Source organism: Erinaceus europaeus, chromosome 6, assembly GCF_950295315.1.
Source record: "Erinaceus europaeus chromosome 6, mEriEur2.1, whole genome shotgun sequence".
Classification (NCBI taxonomy): Eukaryota; Metazoa; Chordata; class Mammalia; order Eulipotyphla; family Erinaceidae; genus Erinaceus; species Erinaceus europaeus.
Genome location: NC_080167.1, coordinates 32,473,995 through 32,499,972, shown reverse-complemented (window position 1 = coordinate 32,499,972; position 25,978 = coordinate 32,473,995). Strand labels below are relative to the sequence as shown.

The following is a 25,978-nucleotide window of genomic DNA, read 5'->3' as shown; positions in this document are numbered from 1 at the left end:
CCTAATATACTATTTCCTACTTAGACCTAGATAACCTCCTCACCTTCCTGTTACACTTCCCTCACTCATTCCAAAGCTAACCTTATCAAAGTAAGGACTACAAAAGGTGAATAAGGGCAAGAGACTGGCATACTTTAATGATGACTCTTTAGTCACTACGAGGCCACCCATCACCTGGGGCCCTAGTCGGGGAGTCCTGGGATTCCCACATAAACATGGTGAGCCTAGACCTCGAATAGATCCCTCTCCCCATTATCACTGGTCATCTCCATCAGGAACAGCATAACAGACCCCTTTGAGGGTCCCCATAGGGCCTTACCCTCAATGTGGATTAACAATGGTAGAGAATGTTCCATCCTCCGAATGGGGGCTTGGATACATACTCTATATACCACCTGAAGAAGATGGGTCCTGAAATTGGTGCAACTCAGAAGGTTCCTACCCATGACCACAGAATGCAAGTTCAAACCTACAGGGATGTAGAGGTCACATAGGCGCCTATGCTGAATATGGGTCCCAGATGAGATCAAATTGATGGGGTTTACAGTCAACAGTATTTATACACCTGTCTAATATTTGGGAGCTCCTCTCTTCCCTGATCCAGCTTTCTAGTCCTTTTTCTAGCCAAGATATCATGTCCCCAGACAATAACCTGGGTCCACCTGCATATCAGATGTCAGGCACAGGCAAAAACTAATAAAGTCATGGGTCCTTTGCAATATACCTAAAATAGACCTACTAACTATTTCCAAAATGGAGACCTCAAATCTTTATCTGCTATATTACAGTCTTTAGGTTCATGATTAATCAACAATTTGTATGCCTTTCTATGTTAACTCTTTTTCAGCTACCAGGTTCCAGATGCTACCATGATGCCCACTGAACTTCCCAGGACAGATGACCTCACCAATGTGTCCTGGAGCTCTGCTTCCTCAGAGCCCTGCCCCACTAGGGAAAGAGAGACAGGCTGGGAGTATGGATTGAACTGCAATTACACAAGCCAGACCTTCCATCTTCTGTACACCTTGATCACCTTGGGTCTATACTCCCACAGGGTTAAAGAATAGGAAAGCTATCAGGGGATGGAATGGGATATGGAGCTCTGGTAGTGGGAATTGTACCCCTCTTATCCTATGGTCTTGTCAGTGTTTCCATTTTATAAATAAATAAAATTTTTAAAAAAGAAAGAAAATAACATGGAAAAAAAAGAAGTGAAAGACTTATATACTGAAAACTATGAGTCGCTATTCAAAGAAATAGAAAATGATACCAAGAAATGGAAAGACATCTCATGCTCATAGATTGGAAGAATACCATCAAAATGAATATTCTCCCTAGAGCCATATACAAATTTAATGTGATACCCATCAAAGCCCCACATAGCTTCTTTAAGAGAATAGAACAAAAATTACAGTCATTTATCTAGAACCAGAAAACACCTAGAATTGCCAAAGCAATCTTGAGGAAAAGAAACAGAAATGGAGGCATCACACTCCCAGATCTCAGACTATATTATAAAGCCATCAAAATCAAAACAGCTTGGTACTGGAACAAAAAAAGGTACACAGACCACTGGAACAGAATTAAAAGCCCAGAAATAAACCTCCATGCCTATGGATACCTAATTTTTAATAAAGGACCTATTAAACTATTAAATGGAGGAAGGAGGGTCTCTTCAATAAATAGTGCTGGGAAAACTGGGTTGAAATATGCAGAAGAATGAAACTGAACCATTTTATCTCACCAGAAACAAAAGTCAACTCCAAATGGATCAAGGACTTGGATGTTACTATCAAATACTTAGAGGAAAATATTGGTGGAACAAAAAAGTCAACAGACATATCAAAAATTTCTCCAAGTCACTGATTATCAGAGAAATGCAAATAAAGATAACATTGAGATACAACCTCACCCCTGTAAGAATACCATACATCAAAAACAAAGCAGCAACAAATGCTGGAGAGGTTGTGAAGTGACTCCCCTGCAGGTGGGGAGCCGGGGGCTAAAAACGGAGTCCTTCTGTTGGTCCTTACACTTCATAGCAAGTGTGCTTAACCCACTGCGCTACCACCCGACTCCCCTGCTTTATATCTTAACTCTTTTTTAGCCAGTAGGTTCCAGATGCTAGCATGATGCCAACCCGACTTCCCTGGGCAGACAACCCCACCATGTGTGTTGGAGCCTCACCTCCCCAGATCCCTGCCCCACTAGGCAAAGAGAGAGACAGGCTGGGAGTATGGACCCACCTGCCAACACTCATGTTCAGCAGAGAAGCAATTACAGAAACCAGACCTTCAACTTTCTGAACCACACAATGATCCTATGTCCATACTCCCAGAGGGATAAAGAATGGGGACGCTATCAATGGAGGGGATTGGGTATGGAGCTCTGGAGGTAAGCATTGTGTGGAAATGTACCCCTCTTATAGGATAAGACCATAGGTGGTCTTGTCAATATGTCCATTTTATAAATAAAAATTTTTTAAAAGAATAAAAGAAAAAAGAAAAAAAAAGACAACATAAAGTACTTAATCAAACAGTTTTTACTTAGACCTAGATACCCTCCTCACCTACTTCCAATACACTCCCTCAATCCAAGGCTAACCTTGTCAGACAAGGTAAGGACTACGAAAGCTGGATATGTCAAGATTTTGGCATACTTTAATGATAGCTCCTTTTGTCACTACCAACCCACCCATCATCTAAGGCCCTAGTCAGGGAATGCTGGGATTCCGACATAGACATGATGAGCCTACACTTCTAACAAATTCCTCTCCACCAACACTGGTCATCTCCATCAGGAACAACATAGTAGACCCTCTTATGGGCCTCTGCAGTACCTTACCCTCAATGTGGGTCAACACTGATAGGGACTGTCCCCTTCTCCAAAGGGAGGTTGGGTCAACATACTCTGCCACTCAAGGAAGACAGGTCCTGGAATGAGTACAGCCTAGAATGTTCTTAGCTATGACTACAGAATGCAAGCTCAGACCTAAAGGGATGCAGAGGTTACATGGACTCCAGCTCTGAATATGGGCCCCAGATAAAATCTATGGGGTTTACAGTTAACAATATTTATATACTTTTCCCATATTGGGAGCTTTCTAGTCCTATTTCCAACTCTGACACCATCTCCCCAGACAATACCTTTAGCTCACCTGAATGACACCTGTCAGGCTCAGGTAAAGTCAGTAATGTCATGGGCCCCTTGGAACATACCTAAAATAGACCTATTAGCTTTCTTCAAAATGGAGACCTCAAATATCATCTGCTATATTCTTACCTTTAGGTTCTTGACTATTAAACAATTTGTTCTGCTTTATATCTTAATGCTTTTCAGGCACCAAGTTGCAGATGCCATCATTATGCCAACCTAACTTACCTGGACATATGACCTCACCAATGTACCCTGGAACCCTACCTCCGCAGATCCCTGCCCCACTAGGGAAAGACAGAGACAGGCTGGGAGTATTGATCAACCTGCCAATATCCATGTCCAGCAGAGAAAAAATTATAGAAGCCAGACCTTCCACCTTCTCCATCCCATATTGATCCTGGGTTCATACTCCCAGAGGGATAAAGAATAGGAAAGTTTCCAATGGAGGAGAATTGCTTATTCATTAAATTGTGTAAAAATTTAAATGATGGGATCAGCAAATAGCTCACTTGGATAGTGTGCTGTTTTGCCATGTGTGCTACCCAGGTTTGAGCTCAGCCCCCACTACATTGAAGGATGCTTCAGTATTGTGGTCTCTTTCACTGTCTCTCCATCTGGAAAAAAAAAGTAAATAAGAATAAAAAGAAAGAAAGAAATAAAGAAAGGAGAGAAAGAAAGAAAGAAAGAAAGAAAGAGAAAGAAGGAAAGAGAAAGGCTAAGTTCTCGTGGCATATATATCAACAAAATACATGGAATACAACTCATACTTAAATGATGAAATCTCTTTTACTATATTTTAGATGGAACTCAAAAGAACTGTACTAATTGAAATAAGCTATAAAGAGAAAGATGGATTTTGGATGACCTCACTCATAGGAAAGAAACAGGAAAAAAAAAAGAGTGAAAAGTAGACTGTGGTCTATTGCATAAAGCCAAGGACACTAAAAGAGGTAGGTGTAGTGGTTTGAAAGGCAATGAGGATATAGTGTAGGATGATGAAGAAAGACTTAAAATAAGAAACTGTACATACGTGAGAATTTCCTTATAAGTCATTATTTTACTCAAATGAAGGAAAAAATCCATAGGATTTATATCATGGTAGAGTATACAGAGAGGAAATATTCAAAATAATTATTTTAAAATAAAAACAATAAAATCTACCAGTTTGTAATAAATTATCTTTTGACTCTTACTATATTAGTATAGACTAATGGAGCTCTAAGTACCTAAAATTTATTGAACATGTACTATGTTCCAGGAAATAGATACCATGTACTTCGTAACATTTAATTTAAATCTAACAAGAATACTTTTGGAGATAGCTATTATTCTCACAATGCTAATTAACTACTTACTAGTAAGCAGCAGCAGATTAGAACCTTTAACACTTATAGCTACATCTTCTTGACCTTATGCTACTGGGTAGACATATGAACAACTATTAGTAGTCACACATCTATATAAATAGTACTAATATGAGATATAAAGTCAGCAATACTAGGCAATATTATGGGTTCCTTTTACATATTTTGCAAATGAACATTTCGGAATTTTATCTTAACTAAAATTTTAACAGGCATTAGTCAATAAATGTTGAACACTTCCACTGCAAAATCTCATAATTACACTTCAATTCAAGAAACCAACCATGGGAAGAGCTTTTTAGCTATGTAGATAAACTCCTGTATATAAAATAAATAAATTCTAAGATTTCACTGTCCACATCTCATAAAAGGCATCTTGGTACATAAGAGTGAGCTGAAACTAATGTTCTTAAAATTTCATTTTAATTCCATCTTTGCCACACAATGAAGGTGAAACTATGAGCTATTTGCTTCAGTTCTTTCAATTTCATTTCCCTCAATAAAAAAGAAAGCAATGGGGAGTCCGGCAGTAGTGCAGTGGGTTAAATGCAGATGGTGCAAAGCGCAGGCACCAGCAGTGTAAGGATCCAGATAGCCCCTCCCCGCTCCCCACCTACAGGGAAGTCACTTCACAAGTGGTAAAGCAGGTCTGCAGGTGTATATCTTTCTCTATGTCTTCCCCTACTCTCTCCATTTCTCTCTGTCCTATCCAACAATAATAATAACTACAACAATAAAACAACAAGGGCAACAAAAGGGAATAAATAAATATAAAAAAAAGAAAGCAATGATATAAAGATTGAATTTACAAGGCCAAGAAAGTGCTTAATCAGGCTAATTTCCTTCATTTTATTCTATAATCTTAAAACAGGTTTTTTATTTTACTGCAGCATATTAAACTGCACACAAACCCATGTTTTGTCATAAATACATACTTGAAAGTACACCAGAATAATTACCTGAAGCATTGTTGAAAAATGTCTTATTGCTTCATCATAGAGACCACTGCCAATCAACACATAAGCAATAGCTATGAAACAAAATACACACATATTAAAGGAAAGAATAAAGAATCCCACACTGGAACTGGCAATGAAATTCTTTACTGAATTTTAAAAGGCAGCTCTAAGAACTAGATGAAATTAAAATTAGCCTAGAGATAAGTAAAGTGGAATTACATCCATCTACCAATCAGTACTTGCTAACTAGTCTTCTAGTTCTATCTACATTAAATAATTTTAACAAGTTTTTAATGACTTTTTCTCACTATTTTTTTTTCCATCAGGGTTATAGTTGGGGCTCAGTACCTACATGATGAGTCCATAGCTCCCAGCAGACATTTGTACCATTTTTTTTTCTATTTTTTACTTGACAGAACAGAAAGAAATTGAGATGGCTGGGGAGATAAAGAGGGACAGAGAAACATAGATACCTGCAGACCTACTTCATTGCATGTGAAGTGGACCCCCTGTAGGTGGGGAGCAGGGGGATTGAATCTATTTTCAAATACCAAATAAGCTCTTCTATGTTTCATATCTACATCAAAAAAAGCTAGCTAGTAATAGGCCTAACTAGTAGCCATAAAATATGACAGTGTGTGGGGGTCAGGCGATAGTGCAGCAAGTTAAGCGCACGTGGCCCAAAGCGCAAGGACCTGTGTAAGGACCCCGGTTTGAGCACCCAGCTCCCAACCTGCAAGGGGAATCACTTCACAGGCGATGAAGCGTACAGGTGTACAGGTGTCTATCTTTCTCTCTCCCTCTCTGTCTTTCCCTCCTCTCACCATTTCTCTCTATTCTATCCAACAATGACATAAATAACAACAATAATAATAACTACAACAACAATAAAACAACCAAAGCAACAAAAGGGCAAAAAATAGCCTCCAGGAACAGTAGATTCGTGAGGCACTGAGCCCCAGCAACAGCCTTGGAGGGAAAATAAAATAAAATAAAATAAAAGTTTAAAAAACAAAAGCACGACAGTGTGAATTTATATGAATGTTATGAACTATATCCAAATCGTTACATCTCAGGTCCTGACAGCACTGAATTTCCTATGAACAAAAACAGAAACTCAAATGAATATGTATTAATATAGTGCATAACTAAGTCATTCATACTATTTCAACATAATAATAATATTTCCCCTACCACTTCTATTCAAAAATAATCAAACTATCACTTAAAAATATACACTGAGAGTGAATACTTTTTTTTTTATCAAGTTAGGAAGTGATATTTTGAATTAGAACCATGAAATCTTCCTAAATGTCAGTATTTTGACTAAACCTTTTCACATGTAAACACGTATTTCAACATTCTAGATTATATCTCATCTGTTAGTTACCCTATTCCCCCAAATATGCCTGAAAAGTAGTATTCCTCATTCAACATAATACTATTTTGATTATTTTATGTTGGGGGGAAAGGTTTATTATAACCTTATAATTCTAGGGCAAAATAGATGTTAAAGAAGAAAAGCAGTGCAGGGCAGTGGAGCACCTGGTTGAGGGCACATAGTATTATGTACAAAGATCCAGGTACAGGGTGCCGGTAGATAGCATAAAGGTTATGCAAAGAGACTCTCATGCCTGAGACTCCAAAGTCCCAGGTTCAATACCCCACACCACCATAAGCCAGAGCTGAGCAGTGCTCTGGTTAAAATAAAATAAAATTATATAAAATAAAATATCCAGGTACAAAAAAAAAATAAAAAGATCTAGGTACAAGCTCTTGGTCCCCACCTGGAGGGAGGAAGCTTCTCAAGTGGCGAAACAGTACTGCAGGTGTCTCTGCCCTCTCTACCCCTCTTCCCTCTCCGTTTATCTTTGCCTATAAAAATAAATAAATAAATAAAAAGAGGCCAGGTAGTGGCACACCTGGTTGCACACATGTTACAATGTTCAAGGACCTAGGTTCAAGGCCCTGGTCCCCACCTACAGTGGCAAAGCTTCACAAGCAGGGAAGTAGGACTGCAGGTGTCTCTCTTTCTCCCTCCCTATCTCTCTCTTTTTAATTTTTACTATCTGTCTTTATTGGATAGAGACAACCAGAAATCAAGAGGAAAGGGGAGATAGAGAGGGAGAGAGAAGACACCTGCAGCCTTGCTTCACCTCTTGCAAAACCTTCCCTATGCCTGGAGCTTGAACCCTGTCCTTCCTTGCACATTGTAATGTGAGTGCTTAACCAGGTGTGCCACTGACTGGCCCCTATTCTTTTCTATCCCCTCCCCTCTCCAATTTCTCTCTGATAAATAAAAAAAACAAATTAATAAATAAGTCTTTAAAAAAGTAATGAATGGGGGGGACAGGCAGTAGTGCAGTGGGTTAAGTGCACCTGGTGCAAAGCGCAAGGACCGGCTCAAGGATCCTAGTTCAAGCCCCTGGCTGCCCCGCCTTCAGAGGAGTTGCCTCACAGGCATTGAAGCAGGTCTGCAGGTATCTGTCCTTCTCTCCCCCTCTCTGTATCCTCTCCTGTCTCAATTTCTCTCTGTCCTATCCAATAACAAGGGCAACACAATGGGGAAAATAGCCTCCAGGAGCAGAGGACTGGTAGTGCAGGCACTAAGTACCAGCACTAACCCTGAAAGCCAAAAATAAAAAGAGAGAATGAGGAAGAGATGAATGACAACTACCTGATGATTTCATTCATAAGTGAAATCTAGAGAGCTGAAACATATGAACTTGCAAATAAAAAACCAGAAGAGAAAAATAATAAAAGCATACAAATGCAGTAGAAATACTAAATGTAGACTTAAATTATGCTTATAAACAACTTGAGAAAAGCAAAGTATAAAAACATACAGCATCACAACAGTATATAAGTACATGAGTTTTGAGGGACATTAATTTGGTTACTGCTCTGGGTCAATATTTACAGAAAAAGAGACAAAAACAGAGAAAGACACCACAGCATTAAAGCTTCCTCCAATGCAATGGGGGGGGAGCTAAGCTTGAACCTGGATCACACATATGACAAATCAAGTACAAGAGAATTCTCAAGTAAATTATCTTGCTGGCCCAAAAGATATCTTTTTTTTATTCTAGTTTCTTTGAAAAGATAAATTAAGGTCAAACTTATATTCAAAACAGTAACAATATTATTCAGCTAGTTCTATCAAATAATGAGATATATAAATGGTAGAAAACAGTTATATCAGAATTAGAAACAAAAAAAAGTAATAGTTCTACTACTGCAATTTCCCATGTAAGAGGACACAGAACTCTGGTAGTGGGACCTATATGGAATAATACCTATTACCTTAGAATTTTGTAAATCAATATTAAATCACTAATTAAAAAAAAAACTTATATAATTTGGTGTTTCTAAATGCAAGTCCTTTCTCTCTTAAATATGTAAAAGATACTTCTTCCAATAAATGTTTAAAAGTATACTTTACAAATCTTTTCATATTTGAAGAGTAAAATCACATATTAGAGAATGCCCAGATCATATATATTTTAAGTGTAGTAGGTAACTGAGCTGACTTTTTAAATATTTTAAAACATTTTTCATTATCTTTATTTGTTTACTGGATACAAACAGTCAGAAATCAAGAGTGAAGTGGGAGATAGACAGGAAGAGAGAGACAGACACCTGCAGCCCTGCTTCACCACTCACAAAACTTTCCCCCTGAACCCAGGCCCTTACACATTGTAACCTGAGTAGTCAACCAGGCCCCTGGAACTGATTTTTTAAAATAATGACTTATGTATTGAGAAAAAGAGAATCAGTGCCTAGAACTGAATTCAGTATCTCAATCATGTAAGTCATGGTTGAGTAAACCACTAAGCTGCATCCTTAGTCGTTAAGTATATTTTTATTCTGTTTAAGTTCAAACACTGCTTATTTATGTTTCAGTACAAAAAAATTATATTTTATATGAAAACAGAAGTAATAGTTCTATTTCTACACTCTTAATAAGAGTGGAGGGCACAGCCCTAATTATTACAAAGTTACTTCATTTATACCTTAACTACAGTGAGGTGGATAAACTAGTATTTCCATTTGCAGATATGGAACAAAAAACAAAAAACTACTGAAAGACAGCATGCACTGAGTAAGACAACGTAATCTGTCAGACTTCCTGGCACTGGGACCCACCTTCCTAACCAACAAGGCATGCTGAAATAAATCAATACTGTACTATGACTGTGCTATATTGCACAGAACTGCAAAATGGCTAGAATGCCTCATCAACAGGGTATGAAACACAAACTTGTTATTTTTCAAATGCAAGATGATGATCTGAAGTTAGATTCTGGCTCTGTCATATCATAATAGAAACCTCAATTATGTGGTCCTGGAGGTGGCGCAGTAGCTCTGTTCAGCTACACTCTCATGCATGAGGTCCTGAGTTCGATCCCTGGCAGCACATGTACCAGAGTGATGTCTGGTTCTTTCTCTCTCCTATCATTTCTCATGAATAAGTAAATAAAACCTTAAAAAAAAAAAAAGGATATTCTGGTGTTTTATTTTTTAATTTTTTAAAAATAGTTATTCCCTTTTGTTGCCCTTGTTGTTTTATTGTTGCAGTTATTATTGTTATTGTTGATGTCATTGTTGGATAGGACAGAGAGAAATGGAGAGAGGAAGGGAAGATAGAGAAGGGGAGACCGAAAGACACCTACAGACCTCTTTACCGCTTGTTAAACGACTCCATTGCAGGTGGGGAGCCGGGGGCTTGAACCGGGATCCTTAAGCCGGGCCCTTGCACTTTGCACCACATGTGCACCACATGCGGTTAACCTGCTGCGCTACCGCCCAACTCCCTATTCTGATGTTTTAAAGGGTAATTAAGTCTCATATTCAATTCAAAAGTTATTAATGTTCTCAAAACAGTCAGGTCTCAAACAATTATCTATAATAACAGAAAAGAAACCATAAAAAAAGCTCTTGATCTTAATATAAAGTACATATGGTTACAGAAAGAAAAAACAATAAAGGAAAATTACATTAAAAATAGTTTCTTCAGGCACTTCAGGCCACCAGTCCCTATGTGGAAGCTATGTGAACTCTGTCCAGCTACACTGTTTAATCCTGGATTCAATGCTGTTTTTGTCCTGCCAAGTACAGGCTAACCAGGCATTGAAGAATGAGCATGTTAGACACCCAAAGCATGTTAGACATTAACAAAATAATTTTTTTAATATATATATCTTAATGAGCAATACAGAGAAAGAGAGAAAGAGACCAGAGTACTACTCATCTCTAACTTATGGTAGTGCCAGCTGCAACCCTTGGTGCTTCAGGCATGAAAGTCTTTTTGCATAACCATTATGCTATCTCCCCAACCCCCAAATCAGCTTTTTAAAAAACATGCCAAGGGGAGGGAGGCAGATAGCATAATGGTTATGCAAAGAGACTCTCATGCCTGAGGCTCTGAAAGTCCTAGGTTCAATCCTCCATACAACCATAGGCCAGAGCTGATCAGTGCTCTGGTTAAAAAAAAAAGATAGCTGAAGGCTATTCCTTCAACTTAAAAAAAATAAAAACATGCCATGAACACACCTAATGATTTAATAATTTTGTAGGTATGAACTCAACTTCTTATTACCACATTCTTTTATTCAACCTAGTAACTAATTTCATTAAAAAAAAAAAAAAAACTGGAGAGCCAGGCAACAGTGCAGCGGGCTAAGCACACATGGTGCAAAGTGCAAAGACTAGAGGATCTTGGTTCCAGCACCCGGCTCCCCACCTCTATGGGGTTCACCTCACAGGGGGTGAAGCAGGTCTGCAGGTGTCTTTCTCTCCTCCTCTCTGTCTTCCCCTCCACTCTCCATTTCTCTCTGTCCTATCCAATAACAACAACCTTAAACAACAAGGGCAACAAAAGGGAAAAAATAGCCTCTAGGAGCAGTAGATTCATAGTGCAACCACCAAGCTCTAGCAATAACCCTGGAGGCAAAAAAAAAAAAATCTTAGGTATTTTATTATGCAGAATATTAAAGTGGTGTAATTCTCATCGACTTCTGTATTGTGCATCATTTGCAAATCTTTTAAAATTTGCCAATCTGGCCCTTACGGCTACACCGCTCCCAGCAGACAATTCTTTTCTGCTAAAAAAAGAAAAAAGAAGAAGGAGAAAGAGAAGAAGAAGAAGAAGAAGAAGAAGAAGAAGAAGAAGAAGGAGAAGGAGAAGGAGAAGGAGAAGGAGAAGGAGAAGGAGAAGGAGAAGGAGAAGGAGAAGGAGAAGGAGAAGGAGAAGGAGAAGGAGAAGAAGAAGAAGAAGAAGAAGAAGGAGAAAAAGAAGAAGAAGGAGAAAAAGAAGAATGAGAACATTTAGAGAGTGAGAGATAGAGACGAGAGATCATTCATGGTATGGTTCATGGTGCTACTATGTGGTGCCAGGCCCTGAAACCTGGGTTCCTACACATGGTGAACTCTGCATTCTACCACGTGAACTATCTCCCAACTCCTTTGGTTGGTGCTTTTCTAAAGACTTATTTAGGGTCAGAGAGAGAGCTCACTGACTGGGGGCAAGTACCTTGCCATGTTCACAAGCATGTTCAAGATCTGACACTACATGTAATTGTCACAGTACCAATAGAAACAAGTTGTGGGGGAGTCAGGCAGTAGCGCAGCAGGTTTCACATGGCGTGAAACACAAGGACCGGCATAAGGATCCCGGTTTGAGTCCCTGGCTCCCCACCTGCAGGGGAGTCCCTTCACAGGCAGTAAAGCAGGTCTGCAGGTGTCTTTCTCTCCTCCTCTCTGTCTTCCCCTCCTCTCTCCATTTCTCTCTGTCCTATCTAACAATGACATCAATAACAACAACAATAACAACCACAACAACAATAAAAAACAAGGGCAACAAAAGGGAAAATAATGGAAGGAAGGGAGGGAGGAACGAAGGAAGGAAGGAAGGAAGGAAGGAGGGAAGAAGTTGTGGCATTTCCCTCCTCTCACTCTATCTCTGAATGAAAAGTTGGCCCCCAGAGTGGTGAAATCATAGTTGTGTAAGTCCCTGGCTCTACACACACACACACACACACACACACACACACACACACTCTCTCTCTCTCTCTCTCTCTCTCTAAAATAAAATAAAATAATTTTATAAAGGGGAAGGAGACCAGAACACATTACTACATTCCTCTGTTGTCAGAATTCAAACCTAGGGTGTCACATTGCAAGTCCTACTCTCTACAAATCCTCCAGTCATATATAATGACAGCACAGAATGAACGGTTTAATGACTCACTGACATAATTACTCACTTCTATAGAAATTAAATTCTGGGAGTTGGCGCAGTAGCGCAGCGGGTTAAGCGCACACGGCGCAAAGTGCAAGTACTGGCCTAAGGATCCTGGTTCGAGCCCCCAGCTCCCCACCTATGAGGTGTCTATCTTTCTCTCCCCCTCTCTGTCTTCCCCTTCTCTCTCCATTTCTCTCTGTCCTAGCTAACGACGACATCAATAACAACAACAATAACTACAACAGTAAAAAAAAAAAAAAAAGAAATTAAATTCTGTAAAAAAAAAAAACCTGACCATTTTATTCAAGATATTTACTATTGAATTCCCTACTCAAGATCAAGCCACTTAGACTGGCAAGGCCAGTCTTTCTGTTCTTTCTACCTTACCTCATGTCTACCTGTTCTCCAACTAATAATAAATTCTAGCAAAAACCTCAGGAATACTCTCCCCAATTCAAGTCTCACCTAACTCTTCATTTGTGCTGTCATTATCAGTAGCAAACGGGAATCGTTTTTGTTCTGCAATAGACTTGGCCTGGCTCTGAAATAAAAACAAACACATATACTTTAGTTTGTCACAAATGAAGAGAAAACTTAAAATGAAAACTTATATATTAAAAAATTAAAGGTATTATATAAATCAAGAGGTAAAAGACAATAGTCAAATGGTCTCATTCTTACATGGAATATAAATAATAAATAAAGCAAATAAACTGGCATAGCATATCAAAAATTTAGGCTCTATGGAAAATAATGGTGGTTAGTGAGGGGTAAGTATAGGAGGAGGATAAATATTGATAAGTATGGGAGGAATGGCTAGAGATGAACATTTTGACAGTGTGATGACACTAGAATTTTGGCAGCAGGTGCAGTGAGAAGCCTAGGAGGTGTGCTTACAAAATTTAATAGTATAAGTCAACAGTAACTTAGTAACTTATAGGTAATACAAATAAAAAATTAAAGCTGTATTTGATTTATGTGGGAAGAAGAAAATACTCAATTTAAGTTACATCAATTATAGACTTTCAGCACAGTTTCTGGTGTAACTTAACTTGCTTTCACTGATTATCATTAGTGGCTCTTTTTCCAGAAACAAGTGTCTTTTTTACTTCTAATAGATTAGTCCTGCTGACTGTTTCAAAGTTCCCTCCACAGATTATTCAAAGACCTTGATTCTGTTGTAAAAGTCATATTCTAGTAGTCATCCCTTCTATTCCTTGATAATAGAACAATGCTTTTTATTTTTTACTAATAGCTCTGCTTCAAGGTAACACTGGATTAACTATATTACAAATGTTTTATAAGTACAATTCCTCATCTATTCAGAATGTTACCATACATTATTTACTGTCCTCCCCACCCATCCCCTAAAACAAACAAACAAACAAAAACTACCAATATCCCTCAAACCACAATCCACTGAACTCTGAAACTCTGGCAACCCTCCACCCTCCCCCAACTTCCAGTGAATCTGTTGTGTAGTTTAAGACCAAAGACTTGTCTTCAGTTGATTTTACTTGTTCCCTCACTTTATTTATATCCTCCATATTAAAGAGACCATTTGCTGTTTTCCTTTTGTAGGAGTCTCTTTAGTATTTTTTGTGCAGCTGGTTTAAGGTTAGTGAATTTCTTTAACTGTTACTTTTCTGAAAATTTTTTTATCACTCCTTCAAACCTGAGCCTTGGTGGATAGACTATTCTTAGGGGGATGTGTTTTTCATTCAAAATTATAAATCCTTTTAGTCTTCTCTAGCCTTTTGAGTTTTTTGTTGAGAGACCAGGTGGTATCTTAATGGGATTCTTTTATATATGATCTTTGATTTTGATATGCTTTTAATATTCTCTCCTTGTTTCTGATCTTTACCATTTTAATTATGTGTCTTAGTAAGCTTAGGTTTAGATTTAATCATCTTTTCACTTACTTATATGCTCATACAGCTATCTGGATATGAGTGTCTATCTCTGTCTACATTTGGAGGAGTTTCTCCCTAGTAGTTTTCCAAATTAAATTCTATCTCTTTCTTTCTTTTTCTTCTAGCATGCACATGATATGTAGTTATGGTTATTTCCTTTGCCTTCCATTATGTTTGATGTTCTGTGAAGACCACAACCAAGGGTCTATGTTTGAGTGGCTTTGGACAGTGAGCACGTAAGTTTGAAACAAAGTTCCTCCAATCTTGGTATGATCAAAAGTTTGAAGTTGCACATTCATCACAACTGATGAGAGAACAGAACCTGGCAGGTTGAATGCTATAAATAAAACACTTTTTCATGGCTCCATGCCAGGTTATGTTAGTATGGAAACTGAGTTCTAATACAGCTGCATTTACTGGGTTGCATTAGACTAGTCATTGGTAAGGAGGTCATTGTAACTATACTGTTTCTAACTATAAAACTGTAAGCACAAAATCTTTCTTTTATGGGAGGGAGGGAGTAGAATTTTGTTTGTTTAATTTTTTATTAGTGATTTAATAATATATACAAGATTGTAAGATAGCAAGGGTATATTTCCATACAGTTCCCACCACCAGATTTCCGTGTCCCATCCCCTCCACTGGAAACTTCCCTATTATACGTACAAAATCTTACTAAAACTGGGGTGCCCTCTCCAGAGCGCTGCCCCACCAGGGAAAGATAGAAATAGGTTGGGAATATGGATCAATCTATCAATGCCCATGTCCAGCAGAGAAGCAATTACAGAAGCCAGACCTTCCATTTTCTGCACCCCATAATGACCCTGGGTCCATATTCCCAGAAGGTTAAAGAATAGAAAAGCTTCCAATTGGAGAGTTGGGCTGTAGCGCAGCAGTTTAAGTGCATGTGGCACAAAACGCAAGGACCAGCATAAGGATCCCGGTTCGAGCTCCTGGCTCCCCACCTGAAGGGGAGTCGCTTCACAGGCGGTGAAGCAGGTCTGCAGGTGTCTGTCTTTCTCTCTCCCCCTCTGCCTTCCCCTCCCCTCTCCATTTCTCTCTGTCCTATCTAACAATGACGACAACAATAGTAACTGCAACAATAATAAAAACAAGGGCAACAAAAGGGAAAAGAAAGAAAGAAAGAAAGAAAGAAAGAAAGAAAGAAAGAAAGAAAGAAAGAAAGAAAGAAAGAAAAGCTTCCAATGGAGGGGATGGGATATGGAGCTCTGGTGGTGGGAATTGTGCCCCTCTTATCCTACGGTTTTGCCAATCATTATTAAAACAATAATAATAGTAATAATAACAGTAAATGGGGGTGCTAGAATTTCAGTTCAGCTTGTCCTACTCTCCTGATAAAGCTCTGTATCTATGGATCTCTTCACAATTGTATGAAATGGAAAAGAACAGCTATTTACTTTTTTTTTAACTTTTTTTCCCTTTTGTTGCCCTTGTTTTTTATTGTTGTTGTAGTTATTATTGTTGTTATTGATGTCACTGTTGTTGGATAGGACAAAGAGAAACTGAGAGAGGAGAGGAAGACAGGGGGAAAGACAGACACTTGCAGACCTGCTTCACTGCTTGTGAAGCGAACCCCCTACAGGTGGGGAGCCAGGGGCTCGAACCAGGATCCTTAAGCTGGTCCTTGTGCTTTGTGCCATGTGCACTTAACCCGCTGCGTTACCACCCGGCCCCCAGCTCTATACGTTTATGACTTTATCTTGTAGTGACTTCCCCACCTAGATATTGAACTTGTCCTTCTTGTGGTAGCTTACCAGTGATTCAAGTTTGTCTCTATGCAGAGTTTTCCTTTTCTTTTTTGATTCTTAGGAGGTTGATGGATGATTGCAATAGTGTTGTTGGCACATGGGTCCAATTTCTCATTTCCCTATGATAGATATATGCAAAACATTCTCACTCTAAACTTAGCAGAGTTTCTATGTATGTTGTCATTTGGATGGCAGGGTGCCATCTAGGTTCCACTTTTTTTTTCAGCCCTTTTACCAGCAAGGCTATCACTGGGGCTCAGGTCTCTATAATGCCTCCTACCATTTCGGTATGTATTTCTGATAGAGGGTGACAGACAGAAAGATAGACACGATGAGGAAGACAAAGGGGAGATAGCTGCAGCACTATTCTACTGCTCAGAAAGCTTCCCTCTTAGAGCTAGGAACTGGGGGTGTGAACCAGGGTCCCTGCATATCAGCTATTTTGTGTACTATACTAGATCAGTCACCACCTCAGTATTGCTTTTTGAACCTAAAGATATTTTAGAAATAAAGCTACGAGTTATAGAAAGTGATACCACAGAAGGGCCAGGAGATAAGATCAAGAAATAAAAATTTCCATTATATAATATACAGCAGGTAATGAACATGATCATTATATTTAAAGCAGAAAATTCAGTGAAGAAACTATGCAGATACACACCAACACATATTTGGCAGGAGAGTTAAAAAAAAAAAAAAAGGATTAAAGTGGAAACTAGAGAAAAGCAAAGTAAAAATATTAAAAGAATCCCTAAGAACATACCTAAAATAGAGTTCCTAGCTTCTTTCCACCCCAGGGTCCTAATCTCACCTGCTCTACTTCTACTTTTTGGTTCCAATTTATTAAGCATTTTTCCTGCTTCCTATGTTACCATATATTTCAGCCACCAAGTTGCAGATGCTACTATGATTCCACCCTGACCTCTCTGGAGAGAAGATCTTACCAATGTATACTGGAACCTCACTTCTCCAGAGCTTTACCCCACTAGCAATGGATAGAAACAGGTTGGGAGTATGGATCAACCTGCCAATGTCCATGTCCAGCAGAGAAGCAATTACAGAAGCCAGACCTCCCACCTTCTGCACCCCATAAAGAAGTCTGGTCCATACTTACAGAGGGGGATAAATGTTAGGGGAAGATAACCATAAGGCTTTGAATTCCAACCCCAGAGACAGAAGAGAAAAAAAGAAGAACATTCAGAAATAGTAATAGTTGTAGGTGTAATTCAGGCAAGGAAGAGAAAGCAAGGCCATAGGAAAAAATGGGGAAAAATATATAAATATAGAGAGTCATAGAAATAACAATTAACGCACATCTGTGACCTTGGTTTTCGAAAACTAATGCAGTTTCCAATAGAGGGAATGGGGACACAGAACTCTGGTGGTGGTAACAGTGTGAAATTATACCCATTTTCTCCCATAATTTTGTAAATCATTAAAATATTAAAATAGTAACTGGAATTATTTCATAGGCAGCATTTGTATACAAACACAGTCACACAAAAGATGGCTCTATTTGGGCAATAAAAAAGCTCACTTGGATAGTAAATATTTTGCCATATGTACAACTCAACCCTCACCATATTGAAAGAAGCTTCTGTGCTGTAGTGTGTGCGTCTCTCTCTCCTTTTCTGTTTCTATCTTCAAAAAATGGATTCTGTCATGTTTTGAAGATAAATAATGTATAATACAATAGATAATGCAGGGAGTTGGGCGGTAGCACAGTGGGTTAAACGCAAGGACGGGTGTAAGGATACTGGTTCAAGCCCCCGGGTCCCCACCTGCAGGGGAGTCGCTTCACAGGTGGTGAAGCAGGTCTGCAGGTGTCTTTCTCTCCCCCTGTCTTCCCCTCCTCTCTCCATTTCTCTCTGTCCTATCTAACAACAATGACATCAATAACAGCAATAATAATTAAAACAACAATAAAAAACAACAAGGGCAACAAAAGGGAAAATAAATACATAAATAAATAACCTCTTCAAAATAGATAATGCATAATAGCAAAATAAAGATAATATAAAAGTTGCCACTTCACAATAAAATTTGACACCAAATAACGCTATGCTTAGCCTTTTTCAAGTTCATGTGTCTCATAAATTTTGCTCATATATTTCATATATGAGCAAAACCATCTGGTAGTCATCTTTTACCACTCCACTTCATTCACTAAGCATAATCACCTCCAGTTCCATTTTGTTCCTAAGGCCACAATATCATCTTCTAATTGAAGTGTAGTATTCAATTGAATATATAACCCATAACTTCTTTATCCAGTTGTCTGTTAGTGACCATTTAGGTCGTTTTCACTCCTTGGGCAGTGTGAATTATGTAATTATGAACACAGGGGTACATATTTTTATTCAAATTAGTGTTTTCTTTTTTAAAAAATTTATTTATTCCCTTTTGTTGCCCTTGTTGCTTCATTGTTGTAGTTATTGATGTCATTGTTGTTAGATAGGACAGAGAGAAATGGAGAGAGATGGGGAAGATAGAGAGGGGGAGAGAAATATAAATACCTGCAGACCTGCTTCACCGCCTATGAAGCGACCCCCCTGCAGGTGGGGAGCTGGGGGCTCGAACCGCGATCCTTATGCTGGTCCTTGCGCTTTAGGCCATGTGCGCTTAACCCACTATGCTACTGCCCAACTCCCTTTGAAGAGTATTTGTAGAGATATTGATTTCTACAGAGGCTGCAACAGTTTGCATTCCCACCAACAGTGTAACAGAATTCCTTTTTCTCCACATGCTCACCAACAGATGTCACATTTGTCATCACCTGTTTCTGATTTATTTAATTGCCACCAAAGTTACTGCTGGCATCTGGTGCTTATATGTAAAATCCACCACTTCAGGCACACATTTTTTTCAAAACCCCTATTCTTTCTTCTATTTAATAGGAGAGAAGCTGAGAGGGAAAAGGGAGACAAAGTGGAGAGATTCCTGCAGGACTGTTCCACTCATGAAATCCACCACTCCAGGCAGACTTTTTTTTAAACCCCTATTCTTTCTTCTATTTAATAGGAGAGAAGCTGAGAGGGAAAAGGGAGACAGAGTGGAAGAGATTCCTGCAGCATTGTTCCACTCATGAAGCTTCTGCACTGCAGGTGGAGACCAGGGTTTGAACATACGTCCTTATGCAATGACATATGTGTGCTCAACTGCCAGGCATCTTCCTGTTTTACTAATATGTGCCATTCTCACAGGAGGTGGAATCTTAATGTGGCATAATTTCTAGTTTCTCAATTTTTTAATTTTTTATTTATTTTTGGAGGGGGCTGGTACTTCTAAAGTTTCATGAATGGTATACTGCACCAAAGTAAAATACTCTAGGGTGTGGGGAGGGTTCAGTTCCAGGAATATGAAGGCAAAGAGGGACCTAGTGGGGGGTTGAATTGTTATGTAGAAAACTGGAAAATGCTATGCACATACAAACTATTATATTTTACTATCAACTGTAAACCATTAATCCCTCAAGAAATTAATAAAAAATTAAAATAAATAAAGTTTCATGGATCTAAAGGTCTAGCTTCTTCGCCTCAGGAGAATTTTTCAAATAAAAGATTTCAAATAGGAATTCTCTCTTCCTCTCTCTCTCTCTCTCTCTCTCTCTCCTCTATGTCTTTTTACTCCTGGCATCCACAGCAAGAAGCCTAACTAAATGTGGTACATTGGAGCCAAAAGGTTCAGCTCAGACTTTGTAAGATGAACCATTTGCTACTGTTAATCTAGCAGCTAAAGTGGGCTAAGACTTGGGCTGCTGCAACTGAAAAAAGACAAACCCAGCAGTTACCACAGATTAACCATACCATAGTAACTGCTGGTGGCTGTGGCAAAGGCTGTACCTGCTTTGGTCTCAGCAGCAGAAGCAGGCTATGCCAAAATGTATAGTAAAATACAGATCCCATCAGCAGCAAGAGTGAGTATTGACAGATCTGAACTTAACCCTGCTATAAGTTCCTCTATCCTCAGCACTTAGATTCTGGGCTGCTGTTCAAGAGCATACTAATACATTCTTTATGATTTTTTACTTATTTTTAAGTCATTTTTAAATTTGTAATTAATAGTGATTTACAAGATTGTAGGATTACAAGGTATAGCTCCACACCACCACACCACCAAATTTCTGTACCCCATCCTCCAAATATCTCTCTGATTTTTGTTTTGAGTTCTCTCATGTGTCCTTAGACTTTATTAAAGTTTTCTCCCATTAGCTTTCTGATTTTGGTTAGCATCCTTAAAACCATAGTTTTGATATCTGCTTTAGGTTTACATATCTTTGATGAACTTGAGGTTTTCTTCTGATTGTTGTCTTAGTCCAACAATATGAACACAATCCCATTGCCACATGGAGGAGTGGTACTATCAGAGTCTCTCCTCTCTCTGTCTCTCCTATATCAAGGTGACTATGTGTTAGGTAATTATCAGTTCATTATTCTTTTTTTTTTTTTTTTTAAGCCAGAGCACTGCTCAGCTCTGGCTTATGTTGGTGTGGGGGATTGAACCAAGGACTTGAAAGTCTCTTCGCATAACCATTATGCTACACCCCCACCCCATTATTCTCTAGTTTGTCATTTCCACCTATTTTTAGTAGTTAAATGAAAAAGTAAAGTTTTTGTTTTTCTGGAAAAAATTTAAAAAGTACCGTAAAGTGGTGATAGCTAATACAGTTTTAGCTAGTACAAACAGAAAATACCAATAAGTATAACAGATACCTACACAGGCAAAGGCTTAAAAACATTAATATATTATAACTACAAATGCATATGGGTCCACTCTTTACTCCTTGAAACTTAACAGTAAAAATTTTAGGTTCTGAATGACCAAACATCAAATCTATAAATCATAATAATTAAATGTAACCACATAGTCAGGTTAACTTTATCTTATGCGTATTGAACTAACTGAATTCAACTTCTACTGGTAAAACAGAGATGGACTTCACTGTTTTAAATGCATATCACTATGCTTCAAGTCACAAAAAAAGAAGGCATACGTAGAAGATGCATACCAGGATCTTCTCAGTGTTGAAGGAAAGTAAAGGGTCACAGGGTGGCGATCCTTTGGGTTCACAGTCTGAGTCATGGAAGTTCAAAAAGGATGACTCTGAAAAGTAAATATCCCTTGTTACTTTCCTCACCTTCAATTTATGTCTCTTAGGTACTTAACAACAAACTGGAATATTACAAATTCACAAAATTAAAAAAAAAAAACACTGGGATTGGATTTCCAGAGGTATATCTATGGAGTAGCAGTAGCTGTGTTTTACTCTCCCTGATAACTAGGAAAAGCAATGAAAATCACCTGAAAACACAACAAAATAAACCACGACCTTTTCAAAACCTCACTGAGCCACATGTGAGTACAAACACATGTGGGTCATGGACAGAATGGGGCTGAGAAAGATTAATGGGACTAAAAGACCATACTCAGGAACAGATAGGGCCAATTCAGGAGTTTGGCAACTGAGAAACACCACTTTCGGGTCTGAGTTTTAGTAACAAAAAGACTGTTAAAGAGGGGGGAAAAAACCACCTAGAAAGTCAACAATTTACAACTGTGGGTTCTGAAGTCTCCAGTGCTGCTGCCCTTCAGAAGCTGGAACAGGAGCAGGGAAACCCTATATTGACATTAAGGGCACAAAACCAGCCCAGTAACTCAGGATAAAAATCATCCTTCCTGGTAGTCCAGAGGTGTGCCTATGGAGTGGGAGCCTATTTATGTTCCTCTCCTGATAAACTGGAAAAAAACTATGAAAAAATCAACAAAATACAACCAGGATTTCTTCAGAAACTCTCTAAGCCACTAGGTGAGTACAGGCTGTAGCCAGTGGGTAGAAAAGGGTTGAGGAAAAAATTCTTGGAACTCAAGAAACCATACTTGCTAAGGGCTGACTTCGAAATGGAAATGAAATCAGAGGTGGGAGAAGATCAAGGATAACATTCCAGTTCCTCACTGGAGCTCATGTCTCCCACAGAGAGCAACAAAAATGGTGTGGGGGGGGGCAAAGAATAAGGGAGCAGTGGATTCGTAGTGCAAGCACCGAGCTAGGGAAAAAAAAAATCACATCATCACCAAAACATGCCATATATCAGAACACTCTAAAAGTTGAGAATAAATGCATTATAATACCAATAAATGTCAATGACTTAAATTCACCCATTAAAAGGCACAGAATAGTAAAATGGATCAGAAAACATGACCCAACCATATGTTGTCTGCAGGAATCCCACCTAATTCAACAAGATAAACACAGACTCAAGTAAAAGGATGGGAAACTATATACAAGCTAAAGGACCAAAAAGGGGTAGGGGCAGGAACAGCTATTCTCACTATCTGACACAGTAGACTTTAAAATAAATAAATCAATAAAATAATAGGGATGGACATTACTTAATGCTCCAAGGATCAGTCAACCAAGAGGACTTAACATTTATTAACATTCACACACCGAATGAGGGGCCATCTAAATATATCAAACATCTACTGAAAGAGCTACAGCAGTAGCAACACAGGAGTAGTAGGAGACTTCAAACCCCCATTCTGTCAACTTGACAGATCATCTAGGCAGAGAATTAATAAAAAAAAAAATGAGGTAACTAAATGAAGAGATAAACTATTAGACATTTTCATTTGCCCCAAGAAACTGAAACATTTTTTTTCAAGTCCACATGGGACACTCTCAAGGATAGATCATATGTTAGGCCACAACAACAGTGTCAAAAAACTCAAGAGCACTGAAATCGTCCCAAGTATCTTGTCAGACCAGAGTGGAACTAAACTAACAACAAACAAAAAATTAGTAAAAGTCCAAAAATATGAACAATCAGTAGTATACTACTTAACATCTACTGGTAAAAAAAGGAAATTAAGAAAAAGATTAAAATGTTTTAAGAATCAAATGAAAATGAAGGCAAAAGCTATTTGGAACACAGCTAATGCAGTACTGAGAATGAAATTCATAGCCATAACAGCACACATTACAAAACAGGAAAAAAGCTCAAGTAAGCAACCTGATTTTACACCTTTAAAACTTAGAATGAGAGGAACAAAGGAACCTTCAAGCAGCCAGAAGGACTAAAATAATTAAAATTAGAACAGAAATAACATTGAAAATAAGAGAACCATATAAAAGATTAAAGAAGCTAACTAAATGTTGGTTTTTTAAGAGTAAACAAAGTCGACAAACCCTTAACCTGACTCACTAAAAAAGGGGAGAGGGGATAAAACTCATATAGGATTGAAAATGAAAGAGGAGACACCACACCACAGACACCACAGAAATTCAAAATATCGTCTGAGGCTTCTATGAACAACTATATGACACCAAGCTAGAGAACCTGGAAGAAATGGATGATTTCCTAGATACCTACCAACTTCCAAAATTAAGTAAAGAGGAAACAGATAACATGAACCATCACAGCTAATGAAATTGAAACAGTTATCAAACATCTTCCCAAAAATAAAAGTCCTGGACCAGATGATTTTACAAATGAATTCCGCAAAACCTTCAAGCAAGAGTTAATACCTCTACTTTTAAAGCTCTTCCAAAAGATTGAAAACACAGGAATACTCCCTTCGAGCTTCTATGAAACCAACATCACACTGAAATCAAAAGCAGACAGCAACACAACAAAAAAGATATGATATTCATCATATCTCTGATGAATATAAATGCTAAATATTGAACAGAGTTCTAGCCAACCAGATACAGCAGTATATTAAAAAAAGACTGCATCATGACCAAGTAGGGTTTATCACAGGGATGGAAGGCTGGTTTAATATATGTAAATCAATCACTATGATCAACCACACCAATAAAAGTAAGACCAAAACCACATCATATCAGCAGATGCAAAGAAAGCCTTTCACAAAATTCAACATCCCTTCATGATCAAAATGCTACAAAAAATGGAAATAAACGAAAAAAACATTCCTTAAGATAGTGGAGTCCAATTATAGCAAACTTATAATGACCAGTGGAATAGAATTGATAGCTCAGAAATAAGCCTCCATACCTATGGACATCTACTCTTTGACAAAAGTACCCAACTATTAAATAGAGAAAGAAGAGTCTCTTCAACAAATGGTTTGAAAAAATGGGTTAAAAGGTCCAGAAGAATAAAATTGAACCAATGCATTTCACCAGACACAAAAGTAAATTCCAAATGGATCAGGGGCTTAATGTTAGACCAAAAACTCTCAAACACTTAGAGGGAAATATTGGCAGAACTTTTATACGTATAAATTTTACAGGCATTTTCAATGATACAGATCCAACTGCAAAGAAGACTAAACCAAAAATACAACCAGTGGGACTACGTCAAATTAAAAAGCTTCTGTATAGCAAAAGAAACTATTCAGCTATTAAAAATGATGATTTCAGCTTAGGAGCCTATGTGACCTCTGCATCCCTATAGGTCTGAGCTCACATTCTGGAGTCATGAGTAGGAACATTCCAGGCTGCCCCAATATTGACCCATCTTCCTCAGATGTAGGATAGAGTATGTTGTCCATCCTTCCTTTGGAGGATGGAACATTCTTTACCATTGTTGATCCAAGTTAAGTGCAAGGTGCTATGGGGGTCTACAAAGGGGTCTATTGTTTTGTTCTTGATAGAAATGACAGGTAACAATGAAGAGAGGGATTTGGGGGTCCTCCATTTTGTAGATAGCTAATAGGCATATTTTAGTTATATTCCAAAGAGCCTGTAGCTATACTAGTTTTTTTTTTAATTTATTTCTTTATTGGGGAATTGATGTTTTACATTCAACAGTAAATACAATAGTTTGTACATGGATAACATTCCCCAGTTTCCCATTTAACAATACAACCCCCACTACTTTTAAGAGTTGAAGACTTTCTCATAAACCCACACATACTGTCAAATATAAATTTTCCTTGGAAAAGTGGTACTAAGGCAGTAAAGTGAAATTTATATATCAAGCAGGATCATACAGAACAACCCAAACACAGGCAATGAAAAAAGAAAATTCACAAAAGAAGTCAGACTTTTGTGCAAAAGTACTGAGTTAGATCATCAGACATTGAATATCTGAATATCTGAATACCAGTAACTGGAGCAGAGCAAATCCGTTGAACTATGCTAGCTGCTACATCAGACATAAAGCCAGACCAAATATTTTCAAACAAAACTAAGGTAACTTGTAATGAGTCTTTTTAGCAAGCTTAAGAAGATATAGCAGTAACTGATTTGTAGTTATTTCTGGTTACAGAAGTAACTTTAGTTTGTAAAAATTCATTATGATGCAGACTTGTGATACATGAATATTTCTGCAACTATTATATATCAACAAAGAAGTTAATTAAAAGATTAACGGAAGGAAGATGCTGGCAAGCACTCACACATAGGTAAAAATATTAAAATTCTTCTATTTCACAAATTATTTATCTATGACTCCAAAGAAAAAGACAAGATCCTTTGGAGGAGGGAACTAAAGTAAAAATCTCTGAGTTGAGGTGAGGGCGGAACTTTGGCTTCACTTGGGGGTGGGGGAAGAGGGAGGATGTGATGGGATACAGTCTTTTGGTAGGGGAATGGTGTTTACACACACTC

General features: G+C 38.2%; 1 protein-coding gene across 10 annotated transcripts in view; it reads right to left on the bottom strand.

Moving 5' to 3' along the window:
- TTC13 (tetratricopeptide repeat domain 13) overlaps positions 1-25,978 on the bottom strand; it is a 202,629-nt gene that overhangs the window by 164,768 nt on the left and 11,883 nt on the right. For 9 of the 10 annotated variants that reach the window (XM_060192005.1, XM_060192007.1, XM_060192006.1 and 6 more), the window contains exons 2-4: positions 21,413-21,507; positions 13,188-13,263; positions 5,480-5,550 (exon numbers count right to left, since the gene is read on the bottom strand). In XM_060192005.1, coding sequence (XP_060047988.1) covers positions 5,480-5,550; positions 13,188-13,263; positions 21,413-21,507 — 242 coding nt within the window. The remainder of the gene's footprint in view (positions 1-5,479; positions 5,551-13,187; positions 13,264-21,412; positions 21,508-25,978) is intronic. The other variant, XM_060192012.1, reaches the window with a different exon arrangement.